Source organism: Harpegnathos saltator, unplaced genomic scaffold (genome assembly GCF_003227715.2).
Source record: "Harpegnathos saltator strain DR-91 unplaced genomic scaffold, Hsal_v8.6 scaffold54, whole genome shotgun sequence".
NCBI lineage: Eukaryota > Metazoa > Arthropoda > Insecta > Hymenoptera > Formicidae > Harpegnathos > Harpegnathos saltator.
In genome coordinates, this window is record NW_020230360.1 from 103,594 (window position 1) to 120,023 (window position 16,430).

General features: G+C 38.3%; 1 protein-coding gene across 2 annotated transcripts; it reads right to left on the reverse strand.

Annotated features, from left to right (window-relative positions):
• Positions 1–10,778: 10,778 nt before the first annotated feature.
• LOC105182035 (uncharacterized) lies at positions 10,779–14,527 on the reverse strand. 2 transcript variants are annotated; one of them, XM_011139169.3, is made up of 5 exons: positions 14,144–14,527; positions 12,981–13,162; positions 12,371–12,534; positions 11,770–11,975; positions 10,779–11,441 (listed from the first exon to the last, which is right to left on the reverse strand). In XM_011139169.3, exons 1-4 carry the CDS (start codon positions 14,367–14,369, stop codon positions 11,771–11,773), a joined length of 777 nt encoding a protein of 258 aa, XP_011137471.2. In that variant the 5' UTR covers positions 14,370–14,527; the 3' UTR covers positions 10,779–11,441; position 11,770. The 2 variants fall into 2 exon arrangements, with proteins under 2 accessions (XP_011137471.2, XP_011137470.2); XM_011139168.3 differs by having other exon boundaries at positions 10,779–11,975.
• Positions 14,528–16,430: the final 1,903 nt, after the last annotated feature.

A 16,430-nucleotide genomic window follows, 5' to 3' on the forward strand; every position in this document is an offset into this window, starting at 1 on the left:
CGGAACGCGACTGAAGCCGCGTCGGAGTCCACGAAGGAATCGCCGGCACGACGCGAAGCGAAGCGACGCGACGCGCCGCGCTGCGGCGCGGCGCAGCACTCGCACGCGTCTACGTTCGCACGCACGTGTCAAAGGATTCGCGAATTTGAAGGTCATTACACAATGCCAGGCAACAGGCAATAGGAACAGGGAATAGAAATAAGAAATAAGAAATTATCGGCGCCGATGCACAATGATGCTATGGCGATAAAAACCATCCAATCAGAACGTCCGAATCATGTCGGCTGCTTCGTAGTATTCATAGTTGGGTTGCGTTCCGATATTTACTGATAGCACTGAAAATCTGTAGTATATGTGACACAAGCTATGTATTTTCGGTAGTGGTAGTGAGTATTTTTTCAGTTCTTTTATATTTTGGATTCAGACCATAAATTAAATATTAAAATAGATAAAACTTTACAATAGGGCCTTTTCCGAATTTTGATATTTATTTGCTACTCTCATGGTAAAAATCTTTGTTGTGACTTCGACAGTGATAATCAATCGAGGGAGCCCGAAAAAAATGTTACCCACTTACCTTTTGGACAATTTTTTTTGGTAAATATTCAGATGTACTATTATACCAAAAACTACGTTTTCTTGTTCAGTAATTTACGAAAATAGCTGTAAAAAAACATGTATACAAAGTTTTATATATATATATATATATATATTAAGGGAGGAGGGAGGGGGACTAAGATCTTTATAGAAAAAAACACGAAAATTTTATTCCATATGTTTAAAATTTTAAATATCGATTTTATACTGATTAAATACCGTTCACAGTTGTTACTCGAATCTTTCGCCTTACTAAACAGTCTACGATATACTAAAACTGAATACTGATGAAAATGGATAAAAGATTAGCAAAACCCCTATGCAAGGTAGGATATATCATAAATTACAAGCAAAATAAAGCAGAGCATTATTCACAATCATGCTCTGCTTTAATCAAAAGCACACATTTATATTATAGAGTCTAAATTATAGCGGAGAATAGTTTATGCTTTATTAAAGTTTATTGAGTTTTTTATACTTTTACTCAATAGTTTAAATTTGGTGCATTTTTCCTTCAGAGTTTTGTAAGATCCGAAAAAACTTGAAAAAATTAGGTCGGTAACATTTTTTTCTCCCCCCATTGATTATTATTGTCGTAGTCACAACCAAGATTTTTATCCAGCAAGTAGCAAAAATATATCAAAATTCGGTAAAGGCCCTATTCTAAAGTTACCTTAAAATACCTTAAAATTTAAAAATACTTAAATTTAAAATATCTTACAATTTACCTTAAAATATTTTAAGATTTATATATACATGTTTATACTGTATATGGTTTTATTAATATAATAATATTTTCATTGACATCCTTTCTAGATCGTTAGCCGTGGATGACAAAAACATGTTGCTATTTCTCAGTACAAATGCAAATAGCTAGCCTAACATTGTATACCGCATGGAAAGCAGAAAAATCCGTCGTTCACACACTCTTCCTCTTCTCTGTCCTCCCAAGGCACCGAATTGCAATGATCAAACATTGTATGATATTAATTTTTAATTCTTCTTCTTTTATAAAATTTGACTTGCACATACATGTACAAAAACACGCACCATACGAGACTGGCCGACCCATCGACGCGATCGAATCCGCTTTCGCGACGAGCGACATCGACCGACGCGCGATTATCCACCCCGTCAACCTCGGCGATGAGGCCGGATCGCGGGGCCACTGTCCCGATGGTTCCTCCTGAAAATCCGCCAATTCCTCCCTTCTCTGTGATGTTTCGACGAGAGACCGGCCGCGTGTCTCATATTTTTATATCTCGCGTCTCGCTCGTCCCTTCGCCCTCGAATCATCTCATTTACGCCGCCGACGGACGCTACATGACACCGGAGCTGTAGAGATTACGGAATAATGCTCAGGTAACCGGTGAAAAGGGGAGGAAGAGAGCGGAAGAGAGTGCACAGCGCAGCAGAAGTATTCTACAGGTAGTGGATGCGAGTGAACATAGACACTCGTTTGTACGACGCTCGACTGAAAGCGCGTCCGATCCGCCTCGCGAAACAATCGCCCGGCACGATGCGAAGCGACATGACGCACAGTGGGGCCAGATGACATTCTTGGTTGAACATTCTCTAGAGGCCTGAATTTCCAACCGATCATCGACACCAATGGATGAGGTTGATCCTGAATAAATTCCGAAAAGATCGGTCTTGCCAAAATTAAAAAAAAAACATTTCTTTTCTCGAATTACTAGCTCGAAAGAAGGAAAAATTATCGTTAAACGCGAGAAACTTGTGAAATACTCATTATTCGACATTTATTTCTATCTAGTAGCGTATTCAGCGGATTGAAACTATGAAACCAATCAACAGACACCTCGAGATTTATCGATCTTGAACCAGAAATCCACTAACCCAAAACTCATATGCCCAAAATACAAAAACATCAAATATAGACCCGTTAAGCATGTTACGTCCTGGAGGAGGAACGCAACTTGACGCTTGCTTTCACAAGCTCCGACGTACTCGCAAGCCTGCAGTGCAGATCAAGGATCGGAACGACCCCTTTGTCTGGCGCGGACGTACATCGGTGGTCCTTTATTTAGGTCAAGGAACTGAATCCTTTTACCTGGGATAGGACCGTGAGCGACAGTTGAAGGAAGGGAGAATCTTTTGTTGAGAATAATTAGTTGGAAAACGTGATTGGCTTATAATTACAAATAATTTGTTTTATTGATGATTAAGCGGAAGTTCACAATGCAATAAAATTTGTAGGATTTTATAATGTGTACGTATATATATGTATAAACAATCGCGGTCTGAGCAAAATTCCGTGTTCATTATGTCCGACTGTGATCGGAAAGATTGGGCCACTGACACCGGATTTTACAATTAAGGAGGAATGCCAAGGGGGATAGGAAAAAGGAAGAAAAAGGAAAGGAAAAGAAAAGAGAGAGAAGAAAGGATGAAAAGTAAAAAGAAAGGGGTCACTCAGGTAAAAGGAAGTATAAATAACTTACTGCTGGTTCTATGATATTAGTCGACAATGAAAAGTGTAATTGCTGCGTGTCTGTGAGGATGGACCCAAGTTTTGCGCCAAGAATAGGAAGCTGGTTACGGCAGGATCGCTCGCAATGGCCCAAGAATGCACGAGATCGTTGCACAGAGTAATTAACGATTGAAGAAATACTGATCTGTCTAACCCACTAATAGGCTAGATGTTAGGAGATCCTGAAGGGGTGCTGGAGAGAAGCTTCTGTCCTAGCTGCGGGTCGGGTGAGTTGGCCTTTTGGCTTTTCTCGAAACGTTAGCTCAGTTGAGAGGATGGGGTTACAGAAATTGCGTCAGGGGTCTAAGGTCCATGTCCATCTGTTAGAACTTTGTTAACATTTTCGGAGATGGGGTTTTAGAGTTGCGTCAGGGGACTAAGGTTTATTGGAACTTTTGTTGATAACATTTCCAGAGGTGGGATTTTGGAGTTGTGTTGCAATATCTCTAAGATAATTGTCACCACGGGACGTCGTTGTGAAAGTTGTGAGTTCGTGAGGATTAACAAAATTAGATATCGACTGGTCAGTCTGGAAAATGACTCAGTGGGTTTTCCTGACAAACAACTAGAGGACTTTGGTCTAAGGGGAGATAAAAAAAAAGAGAGATCGGTATGTGGCGTCATCGTGCTCGAAGGGTCGCGGAACATGTTCGTTGAATATAACATTTGAACTATAGCGAGCAACATAAAATCAATTCGCTCTATTTATAAAAGAGTCTAGAAAACGTGGAGTCCGCAGGACGTAACAAGCACAAAACCGAAGGATTTTGAGTCTTAAGTAGAGCTGATGATACCCTCTCACTATTCGAAATTCACGGGAAATACTCGGGTACCCGGATACCCGGGTATTACCCGTTTTATCCATATTACTCGTATTATCCGTATTACTCGTATCATCTACGTATATTATTTGAATATCCATATTATCCGTATTACTCGAGTGTCTATGTAATTTATATATATATAATAATTTTTTTATTCACCTGTCATCGGTAGAAGTTGGTAAAGTTAATTTGTGTTTCAATTTTAAATGTTTATTAAGTGTTGATGTAGATCCTCCGTAATTTAGTGTGAGGCCACACACTTTACATTTCGCCTGCATTCTATCTTCTGACGGAACAGCACATTTTCATACCCAACTTTTTGGACGCGACATAATTAGTAGCAAACGCAGCAATTAAATGCAGGTTATATCTGATGACGATATTAAATTAACGTACATCATCGAGACCGTCGGAAGTTTGACATGAAGTAGGCAGATAATTTAAACAAACACGAGTAATAAAAGTACGGGTAATACGAGCGAGTACCCGGGTACCCGAATATTTTCAACATATTTCAGATAGTGAGCGGGTACTCGGGTACCCGGGTAATTCATTACCCGATCCAAATCATCAGCTCTAGTCTTAAGTTTATCCACCTAGGAATCTACCAATCCGAGAACTTTTTAAGCTGAGCTGGTGAGCTTTGAAGTTCTGAGTTTTCTAAAAGGTGATTATAAGTTCTGAGGTCTCGCATTTAGTATCCATAGGCTCGAACCCAAGACGCTGTACTTTAAACGATAAACTTTTAAGACAAACCCTAAACCCATGAAACCTGTGAACCGATAATTTTTTCAAAATTTCGGCTAGACAGATCTATTGGGAATTTATTCAGGATCGACCTCATTCATTGGTGTCGATGATCGGTTGGAAATTCAGGTCCCTAGAAAATTTTCAACCCAAAAATGTCATCTGGGCCGCACTCGCACGCGCCTACGTTCGCGTGCACGTGTCGAAAGACTCGCGAATTTTACCCTCGCCCTTCTCGCGCAGCGTAAAGCAGCTCGCGTTTGACGTACTACTGTGATCAAAGAATAAGGTGAATTTGTTAATAAAATGAAAAATCTTTATTTATTCTTCCAAATCAATTTCATCGCCTTCAAAGTACTCCCCGTTCGACACAATGCACTTATGCCAACGTTTTTTCCAATCCTCGAAACAGTCAGAGAGGTCCTTTTCCGGGATGGCCTTCAATACTTTCTTCGATTCGGCTTTTATCTCCTCAATCGAGCCGAAACGGTGTCCCCGGAGCGGTCTTTTGAGTTTGTTGAACAGTCAGAAGTCGCACGGTGCTAAATCAGGCGAATACGGTGGTTGTGGAACGATATGAGTCGAATTTTTGGCGAAATGTTCTCGAAGAACCAATGCAGTGTGGGACGGTGTCGAGATTTGACGCGTTTGAGGCACAAAACATCTTTTAAAATGATTTGGGTTGATCCAAATAAAATGCCCGTAGCATCAGCAAGGTCTCCAATTGTCAATCGACGATTTTCGAACAGCAAATCTTTGATTTCCTTGACGGGGCTTTCATCGGTAGATGTTGATGGTCGTCCGAGGCGCTGTTCGTCTTGAACTCTTTCTCGGCCTTTTTTGAAGTCTTTGTTTATGAACCACTTGTAAATATAAACTTGTAAACATTTTTCTGCGACATAGCCTTATCACCAAAGGCCTTCTGCAACATCCTCAACGTTTCCGCGGCAGAATATTCATTCCCCAAGCAAAATTTAATGCAAATTCTTTGCTCAACAAAATCAGACATAGTAAAAATCGAAAAACTCACTTTTGTACGTTTACAAAAACACGTATAGCTCTGCAGCAATTGAATATATTGACATGAAACTCTGCATAGATGTCAAAGATAGTGCTACCAACCCACCGAAAAATAATTTCATGATTTTATAGTACCCGCGGAGTTTAAATGAAAAATTCACTTTATTTTTTTATCACAGTAGTATGTACACTGATAGAAAAATATAATTGAATTAACTATAATCTCACTATATTTTATAGTTCATTTTGGCGTCAACCATATTTTTATAGTTCATGGAACCTGCAAAATATAGTAGAATAAACACAAATATATAGTCAATGATTGTCTTAAATGTTCAGTTACTTTTACCATATATATAGTAATTTCTCATTCACAAATATAGTGAGATTTAATATTCATATAGTTACATCTATCATCATTTAGCAAATATTTTGGTAATATTGACTATATAAAAGAGTTACTTTACCTACCATTTTATATTTGTATCCATATAATAATTTTAGTTTAACTAACTATAATTCTTAATAAAAATATTATATAGTTGGTTATACTATGCCTATATCGTAATTATTACCGATATTATGGTAATACTTACTATAAATATGATATTTCGGACTATAATTTAGTTACTATATCATTATAGTTCCAAATATCATATACTTTTCTCTCAGTGTACACATCGGTGCGTAGGCACGCGACCTGCGTTGCGTTACTTCTCTCGGCAAGGCGCGCTCGTTAGGCGCGCGACGACGACGAACGTCGGGTCGCTCGTTTTGCCGCAACGCATTCGCGAAGGAGTACGGACTCTAATGCCGGTGTAACAATGCCGCACAGCTGCTCCGGTATTTCGAAGGCAATTCTGCCGCTGGAGTTCGCATTGGCTTGATATTGAGTCGAGCAGGTTCAGCTCGGGCTGTAAGCGCAGTAACGAGCTCTCACATGTTTTCCTTCATACCGTTGTTGCGGAATCGCTGATAAATTGCTAATAAATTGACGTTTGCGGCACAAGCTGAGTGCACGAGCTTGTGCGCAACGTTGCATATCTTCTCGCATATACGGTATATGTATCGAGTGCTTCCTCTCTCTCTCTTCCGGCAAATACAAGGTAATGAACATTGTACACTTCCGAAATTCGGCTGGTGAATTGCCGGAGGAATTGATTCCCAGAACGGTTGGGACGCTTTTCTTCGGGGTGTAATTCGGGGCGCGGCAGATGTGCAACGAGCGAACTTGACTTCCGGGGACTTTTTAGGTAATAAGTTCGCTCATTGCGCCATCGACTGCGTTTCGTGCTGCATCCGGCAGAAAAGTGTTCAAGCCGTTTCGAAACCCGGTATACGAATGTCTCGTACTTTCTTCTTTTTAATATCGCGCACACACAACGTGTGTGTGTGTGTGTCGCGTTGAAAAATAATAAAGCACGTATCGCGCTGTTAACGTGTAATGTGCAGCCTTTTATTTGAGCCTTTAACGCCTACTGGTAACTATAGTTACCAGAAACGCATTTAAGAATCCATAACTTAGTGAAAAAAGGAGATATCTTCGTTTTCTTTGCATCATTAAAAAGATAAAGGTGAATTCTTCTTCTAAAAAATGGTATATAGATTGTATGTAGATTCGGTTTAGTCTGTTTTTAGCTCAGTTTTAATGATAACATGTTTTGTCAAATTCCAAGTAGGCATAGTTAGCATTGTTACTGACATCTAGAAGTGCACTATAAATTAATAGATTTGATAGCTGTTATATTAGGTGTACAAATGAATAATCCAAATTATTTTAAGCAGTTATGAAATCAATTTGAAATTGAATAGATTTTCCAGCTCTTTTGTGATTATGCAATGTTGACATATAGCTGTTAAAAAGAACATATAGTTTGGCGAAAGGCGCAACATAACCTTCAAAAGTATTCAGTTCAGTACAGTCGAAAATAGCAACAGATAAGGTGCATATCCGACACTGCATTCTTTACGAATTCCAACAAGGAAAAAATGCTGCAAAAGCGTGCGAATCGATTTGTTCCTTTCTCGGCGAAGGTATTGTATCGTACGATGTGTGCGCATTTTGGTTTAAGCGGTTTAAAAGCGGTAATTTCAGTCTAATCGACAAACAACGCCCTGGAGGCCCTCCGAAGTGCGATAATGATGATTTGGAACAACTGCTCGCTGAGAATTCGGCACAAACACAAAAAGAGCTTGCAGAACAGTTGGGAGTAACGCAGCAAACGATTTCCAAACGTCTACATGAGATGGGAAAGATCCAGAAAGAAGGAAAATGGGTTCCGCATGAACTCACTGAAACCAACAAAAATCAACGAGTGGCAGCGTGTCTTTCTCTTCTGAATAAGCAGCGTCGAAAGTCTTTCTTGTGGAAAATCGTTACGGGCGATGAGAAATGGATGCTCTATGACAATCCGAAACGCAGAAAGTCATGGGTAAATCCCGGCGAATCATCAAAATCGCTTCGGAAAGAAGGTTCTTCTCTGCATTTGGTGGGATATCAAGGGCGTGCTTTATTATTATGAGTTGTTGGAACCGGGTGAAACAGTTACTGCGGACTGCTACCAACGTCAATTAATCTGCTTGAGTCAAGAATTGGAACGAAAACGCCTGTATACTGGCAAACTGGGAGAACGTCCAGTGAAATTGTTGCATGACAACGCCAGGCCACACATTGCTTCCAATACAAAAGACACCATAATGAGTCTTGGCTGGGACGTCTTGCAGCACGGCCGGCGTATTCACCAGACATTGCTCCATCCGATTATCACTTGTTCCGGTCGATGCACACGCCTTGTCCGATATGCACTTCCAATCAGTGAATGAGATCCGAAAATGGCTTGACGACTTTATCGTGTCCAAAGACGTAACATTTTTCCGAGGTGGAATTCATCAGCTGTCTGAAAGATGGCTTAAAGTTATAGAAAGCAACGGCGAATACTTTGATCGAACAATTTAATTTACTTTCTTTTAAAATAAACCTTGAATGTAGCTGAAAAAATTGGATTATTCATTTGTACACCTAATAATTTTATACATTTGGAAGCTTTCTCAGATGCAAAATGTGAAATTAAAAGAATACAGAAATTCAAAATGGCGAATCCAATATGGTGGGCACGAAAATCAAGAAATCGACCTATTTTCGTGAAACCTGGTGACCTACAGCGCTTTTTATGCGGCGAAAAATGAAGGGACGATTGACCATCTAAATGGTGATCTAGAAAATACTCTTCTGAAATAGTAAGCTTGACGCTCTGAATGATAAACTCCACTCACAAATGTAGTCCCAGCTCAAAAATGTCAAACTGACTATCAGAGTTATGTCGTATAGATTACCTTTCATTTTTCTCTGTATAGGTTGCTCATTTCGTAAATGCTTTTTTTAGGATCCAAGTCATATTTACCAATAAACAAAAAACGAATGATAAAAAAGACCAATATAAAATTCTGATATTCTTTTTGGTTATCACTACTTATAGTCTCAGTTCAAAAAGCTCAAATTTTATTCTTAAAGCACTTATAAAAAAAGTCGGGCGTTAAAGGATTAAAACTCGATTTCGAATTTCGATCGATTGTCCAATGGCGGTGTCGAATTGGACGAGAACGAAATGAAGCTGAGATGAGAGAAAAATTGGAGAGGGACTGAAAAGGGCCTTGGAGAATAAAAATGCCGGGTATACATTTGTACATCTGTATATTATAAATTGTGTAAGCAATCGCGTAAAATTTTACATGAAACCAAAATTGCACTTGTCAAAATTGCACGGAATAAAAGTAACATTCGGCAAACATTCGCTCTCGGTGCAGACAGAAGTTCCGCGTCGGAAATCTTTAACAAACATCGCGAACGCGCTGTAATTGTATCGGCGTATTTGCCGATCCTGTATAAATATACTTGTTGCGCCAACAAGTGGTCAGGCTTTTATTGAGCTCGTTGTTACCTCGTTCAATTCCAATCGCTTCGTTTTAATCCCACTCAATTCCGATCAATTGCAATCCGTTTTAATCATTTAATTTCATTTGATATCCCGTTTGCTGTTAATTAACTCTCGCGAATCGTCGGAGAGATTATTCTTGCAATCTATTCGCGACGGCTTGCGACATCCTAGAAACCACTGTAATTGTTCACATACACGTGTAAAGTACACACATTTAAAGTATCATTTTCGCGATTAGATTTCGTCGACGCATGTCGGAAGACATTTCATGTCAGCGCGATGCGTTTAATAAATTACCTCCTTTGTGCAACAACTTCGCCTTCGCGATTAATTATCGCCGAGCAAACGATAAAATAATGTTAATATAAATGATATAAATAATAATAAAATAAAATAATAGCTTTGCATCGAAATATACGAACAAAGTATCGCGTTTTTATTTCAGGTTGAGACGCGAAGCGAAGCAGTTTTCGCCGAGTTCTCACGCAACGATAGTATTACTAAATTTTGCACAAAGCTCTCTCTCTCTCTCTCTCTCTCTCTCTCTCTCTCTCTCTCTCTCTCTCTCTCTCTCTCTCTTTCTCTCTCTCTCTTTCTCGATATAACTCCCATCGATTAACCATCGATCGGTTCAGTGTTCCGCTTTAGAAGCATTCCCATCTTCGGCGAAATACTCGTTCCAACTTTCGCGGAACTATATAGCGGTCCATGTAACGATTTTTGTTAAATGGATAAACGCAATGCAGTTAAGACGGTATTTTGCCATCGCTCGTGGTGCAAAGTGATTTATTTCTGCGCGCACGTACAGGCTGCTTGGAGACAATCTATACAAAATGGTAATACTTGAGCAGCCACATTTTTCCACCTGTTTTCCTTGCTGGCGCGTATCCGCAGGAGAACGAACGACTTGTTAATATTGATTATTTCGCCGACAGGGAGAGAGAGAGAGAGAGAGAGAGACCTGCGTACAAGTTTTTAAATTATATGTTACTTCAATATGAGAAATAATTATACTTCGACGCAGGAAATAAGTAGAATTCTAGCCATGTAAACGACGTAACGACATATCACGCAATGACGTAGCATTTTGTTAAATGCGCACGGAAATTTGTTATTAAAATATAGTCATATGTTGAATGCGTCTAAATGCCGTCGCATATGCTGATTATTTATAATGACGGAAGTGCACACGTCTAACCGCATTTCAATGCGCATCGCCGATGAACTTGTGCTTGACGCGCTCTCAAAACTCCGAAAAGCATCCTTTCCGTCGCGATCGCTAATGGCCGACAGTACGAGAGTACTTCAGTTCAATTTGACGGCTCTATTCTCTGCTTCGTGTAATCCAATCGCGTGGAGCACCTTCACGCTTAGCTAAGAGCACGAGCTAAATATCGGAAAATCACGCGGAGAGACTTCATCCGCGGATTCTTTGCCCGTGAGTTTCTTCCTTCTCGTAATCTTGTCGACCTCTTCAATTCGACTGTCTTGAAACTGCTTTCTTAATCTCTCTCTCTCTCTCTCTCTCTCTCTCTCTCTCTCTCTCTCTCTTCTCTTCCCCATGTTTTACATCTATATTGTACATATTTCTGGCTGAAAGCTTGAGATGGGCTTTCACTTCAGGAAGTTGATAAATATCACTATCCGTATTTGCGTAGGAAATAATACCTTTGCTTTTATGCTTTATTTAGAGGATTTCTTCTAGAACGTTCCGTATATTTTTTTGACGTAATTGCGTAAAACTCAGTTTGATAATACAGGTATAAGAGATATAATTCCCGCTATTGTACACGCGCTGGTTTCTCGTGAGAGCGGACGTGTGAATTTCTGCGAAAAGTCGATGTATAACATAAAAGGGTGACTTTCTCGGACCGCTTTTTACATATTAATTTTTCGATACTAAAAACGATACGATAAAATAAATCTGTATTACATAGCTGTGTAGTTTTTTTTATATAGTTTCTCATACAAAATTATCCAAGCACGAAATTCAATTTGAACAATACTGACTGAACAATTTGAAAGGTTTGGTAGCAAAATTTTATTAGGACCATATTTGCAATAAAAATTATACCGGATCAGGAAAACTCGGATAATTCATTTTTTTTTTCATCCTCTCTGCTATTGTCTCACGCGCGAGGAGTCGGGATCTCACCTTAGAGTCTTTTTGCCATGACCGCTACACTTTTGGAGAACTGTTGCACACCAGGGAAATACTCTTTTCCATTTTCGTCCACTACATCGATGAAATCTTTCTTCAATAGCATCTCGAATCCCGCGTGCTCCGCTGATTTAACCGAGAACGGCGAGGTGAATATGGTGGATGTCATCCCGATATCGTATTCACGGCCGACTTTATTCCTAGACATTTAAATCGCACGTATGACACGATTAGCCGCATGTAAAACTTCCTCCTGAGAAGGAAACTCTTCTCGCTCTGAGCAGCAGGCTAGTTTCATCTCGCTCAGTTTCCATACGGATCGACACGGAGGAAAAAAGATTGCTTGTATTAATGTGACAATGGATGAACCGAACGCGTTTTCGTCGAAGAAGAGAGAATTCCCGGTTCTTATGCATCAAGTTTCGGTGAGAGAAACTTCATCGGAATGAAAGAAATTCAACCAATCTTTTTGACTCTTTGCAGTTTTCTCTAGACCGAATTCTTATCGTACGGAAACTCTCCGCAGTATCGAGCTCTACCGCAGGAAAGCTCTTATGCATGAAATAAATTCTTAGCTGAAGTACACGTATCTTACCTGATTTTCAGAATATCCGTGCCCAATCCGTATCCTCGGAAAGGGGGCGCTACGCTGAGTCCAACGGCGGCCAAGTACTTGTCCACTCCGTAACGATCGTACAATTGAACTTCCTTATTTAGTTTCTTCATGACTTTGTACGTGATGCTGAACTTTGACATAAACTGGAAATCGCACCGTGAGGTGCATATCGATGCAATAGGTCCCGTTTACATTATATGAGTTATCGTTGACAAGTCAGATTGTGAATCATCGCGAAATTTTCAGCGATTATTTCTTGCAACAATTTGCGCAGATGCGCGCTATGCTGACGTATCGAGAAATCGAAATAATTTGGAGAAAAATTTACGTATGTGAAACTTTGATAATAGTAAATTTGAAATAAAGAAGCAAAAGCGGCTATAGCACAAAATATACGACTGCCAAAAACCTTTCTTTTCTTAACTCTGAATTCACATGTAAATTTGAATGTTTTTTCGAATGACGTTTTCACCTCGGAGACTCATACAACTATATCACAAGATCGAGTCTGTTTGGATAGGATAGGTGATATGATATATGACAATATATGACAATACTACCGATACACGTGCGTTAGATAATAACTCACCTGGATATCCTCGATATTCTTCTCGTATTCTTTAAACTCTACGTATAACATGTTTACACCGGCTATTATAGGTTTCCCTCCGTTGGGATTGTCAACGAAAGCGACTACGGCTATATTTTGTTCCAGCACGTAGTGCCATAATGCTCGGCACTCTTCAACGTATATAGGTGTATTTAAGGCATCTGTAAGACAAGACAAAAGTGTTTACGTCACGTCGCTCTTATGCAACAAATTTCCGATGCTTTGAAGCGTAGAGCTTAGTCGACGCGCTCGAAGCTAGAGAATACCTCGCCTTTCGGCGCGAAACTTTGATATAATAAATTTAAGATAAAGAAGCAAAAGCGGCTATAGCACAAAATATACGACTGCCGAAAAGCTTTCTTTTCTTAACTCTGAATTCACATGTAAATTTGAATGTATTTTCGAATGACGTCTTCACCTCGGGGACTCATACAACTACATCACAAGATCGAGTCTGTTTGGATAGGTAGTATGATATATAACAATACTACCGACACACGTGCGTTAGATAATAAATATCAAACATTAAGCGTACATAATATAATTCAACATAGGTGAAAACATGAAAATAGAACTTTCTTAAAGTGAGTAGTCGGTCTAAGCACAATATTTGAAGAAATAAATGACAGGAAATTAACACACTGCATATTAACGAAGCGGTCAAAAGTCAAACACTTTGTTTCTCTGACGATGTCAAGGTCTACGTTGTGTTGCATCTAATTACATTCCTCGTGAGTTGTAGATTAATCTAACGCTGCAAGTTTTAAGAACATGATATTGTATATTAGATCACATTTTTCTGTCTTTGAGGTAAGCGTCTATAAAACTTTCGACACTTCAGAGTTATTTATTCTCCCATCTTCCACGATTCGTAGCGTTAAATTATGAAATCCAATCATCAAAAGTAACGAATATTTTGTATTTATATTAATTTCAATTCAGTTGGGTCATCTCATTTAAATGTCGGTAAATAAATAGAAACGAGAGTGTGCAAGTGTCATTCACAGAAATATAATTAGCCCGATGAATTATCTGTCATTGCACTCGTCATCTTCCTCGCGCAAAGCGTGAAGCTTCATGCAAATGCGTTAATCAATTAAGTTAATTGCGTTATCGGTTCACAAGTAAAAAGAAAGACTTACTGAAACATGCGCAGGTCGGTTCGCCTTCCAAAAAGTATTTGCACATGTGTTCGACCACATCTTCCTTTCTGTCCTTCGGGATCTCCTGAATCGTGAATTTGAGCGGTCGTCCGTCTTTACTCTTTTTTTCGATCACTTCCCAAATCTTCGGCGGGCCCAGCGGCCTGATGACCCTCGTCATCTTCTTCATCGCCTCTATTAATTTCGCAATATTTTGTCCGCTCATTGTTTGGCTGCAACACCGTATCTAATGACAATCGAAGGATGATTTCACAATGTGCCAAACGCAGCGACTAATGGCTCTCGGCAAACTGTACGGTGAGACTACGTTCGTTCTTGCCTACTCCGCGACTGTCGAGCAAGTGAGACTGAACTTCTCGACAACTATTATCAACGCTTCGTAACATGCGAGTATAGACGGATTTAACCAACGCAACGTTGTCACAACAAAATGTGTTATCATCCTTTCTGGTTATCTTATTTGTCCATACACATCATTTTTCCTTTATACATGCTATTTGTAAATTTCTTATCTATTGAACAAGATATTTGACATTATCCAGAATGTCTATATATCATCAGAATAATCATTAGATTAGATAATTATATAACATATTGCGAATATGGTAAAAGAAAAAAAGGAAAACGAATGATTAAGATGCATTAAAAAGAAAAATTTTTTTTTAAATAACAATAATAATCACAAAATGTTTTTGGATTTGGTTGTATTGATTTCCAGATTTGATCAAATTAAAAAATTACAAATTAATCTGTTTGTAAATTATATAATACTGAATGCATTTATTAACTTTTTAAAGTCAAGAAATGTGATGAAATAATTTTAAAATAACATCTGTCAGTTATATGATGAGATTTTTTCTTTTCTTATATTGGAAAATGTAGCGAATAATTAACATTATTTTCAATAATGTTTATCTTTTCATCAACATTTCATCACAAATTCAATATTTGAGTATGTGAATGAAGAAGAGATTAAATATGCTTACATGTATACGTAAACGCTACTGAAACTATTCATGGAGCCAATAGCACAATACATATATATACCATATATACGTATATCTTTCTCATATAATGTTACGTTACTGTTCGTAGAACTTTATTATTTTCGCAGTACTTTGTTCGCTCATTATTTATACGCAACATCACGCTGTTATTTACTATATATATATATATATTGTAGAAGTTGATTATCGTAATCAATGTAGGTTAACTTTTTAAAAGATAATGGATGCATTTAGACAGACAGTTGCATTCGGAGAAACGCTATTTAGCTGTACGCTAAATTTAGCGCTTAACTATCAGTTTTAATATTTTAAAGATTTATTTAAAAGCAATTGTCCGTTACGTACGTTACATATAAATATATGCAAATGTGTGTATATATTTGACAATTATACGTAGCGACAGAAGTGCGGTCCACAGTGTTTTGAATATTTACCGAGTTTACAAACACTAATATTACTAGTATGCCAGCTTGGAAGGAATAGGATTGATAGCGCGCAATTATAGCATACTACCATTAGTGACGTCATAATGTTTGTTAATACTATCATTTAGCTTCAGGAACAGCTTCCAGCTAAATAGCGTTGCTCCGAATGCAACTATCTGTCTAAATGCATCCATTATCTTTTAAAAAGTTGACCTACATTGATAAACGAAGTCTACAATGATAAACTTTATTTCTTATCGTAATGTACCTATATGCTAATTAATGGGATTTCTCGGTACACGAATACTTTCTAACAGATTTGAAGCATACATAACCAATTACCGCATATCTAATATGTAAGCGCGCCCACATGAGCGTCTCTTAATATTTCTTTTGTATTTGCATTTTCCTAAAAAGTTTTATGATTTTTGGTATGCTATTAAAATATATCGGCGAATCTTTCATTTTTGAAATTTACCTGCATTATTATTATCTGCCGATATACAATCAATACATTACATAAGTGTAATTGTTGTAATTAATTGTAAATCGCAATGCTTCCACGAATGATTCTTATTTCTTTTCCTAATTTTACACTATATGATATATCATATTTATATAATATGAATAATTGCAATGCGACACGTACGAATGGAATAATAGAATAAGTTGCCATAATATACAGGGTGTCCCATTTTAATGCCCCACCCCAAATAACTTCAGTATTGAAGTTTCAAGAAAAATGATTTGAATAAAAGTTGTAGGGATTTGAGTGAGCTTATGATGACCTTGACCTCTATTTTCAAGGTCATTTGAAGGTTAACTTGCGTTTTT

Excerpts from the sequence above, each read along its gene's own strand:
- LOC105182035 (XM_011139169.3), bottom strand. The coding sequence starts at position 14,369 with ATGAGCGGACAAAATATTGCGAAATTAATAGAGGCGATGAAGAAGATG. Across the intron at positions 13,163-14,143 it reads ACCGACCTGCGCATGTTTCA|ATGCCTTAAATACACCTATA; the intron begins GTAAGTCTTTCT and ends CTTGTCTTACAG. Across the intron at positions 12,535-12,980 it reads AGAATATCGAGGATATCCAG|TTTATGTCAAAGTTCAGCAT; the intron begins GTGAGTTATTAT and ends TGCGATTTCCAG.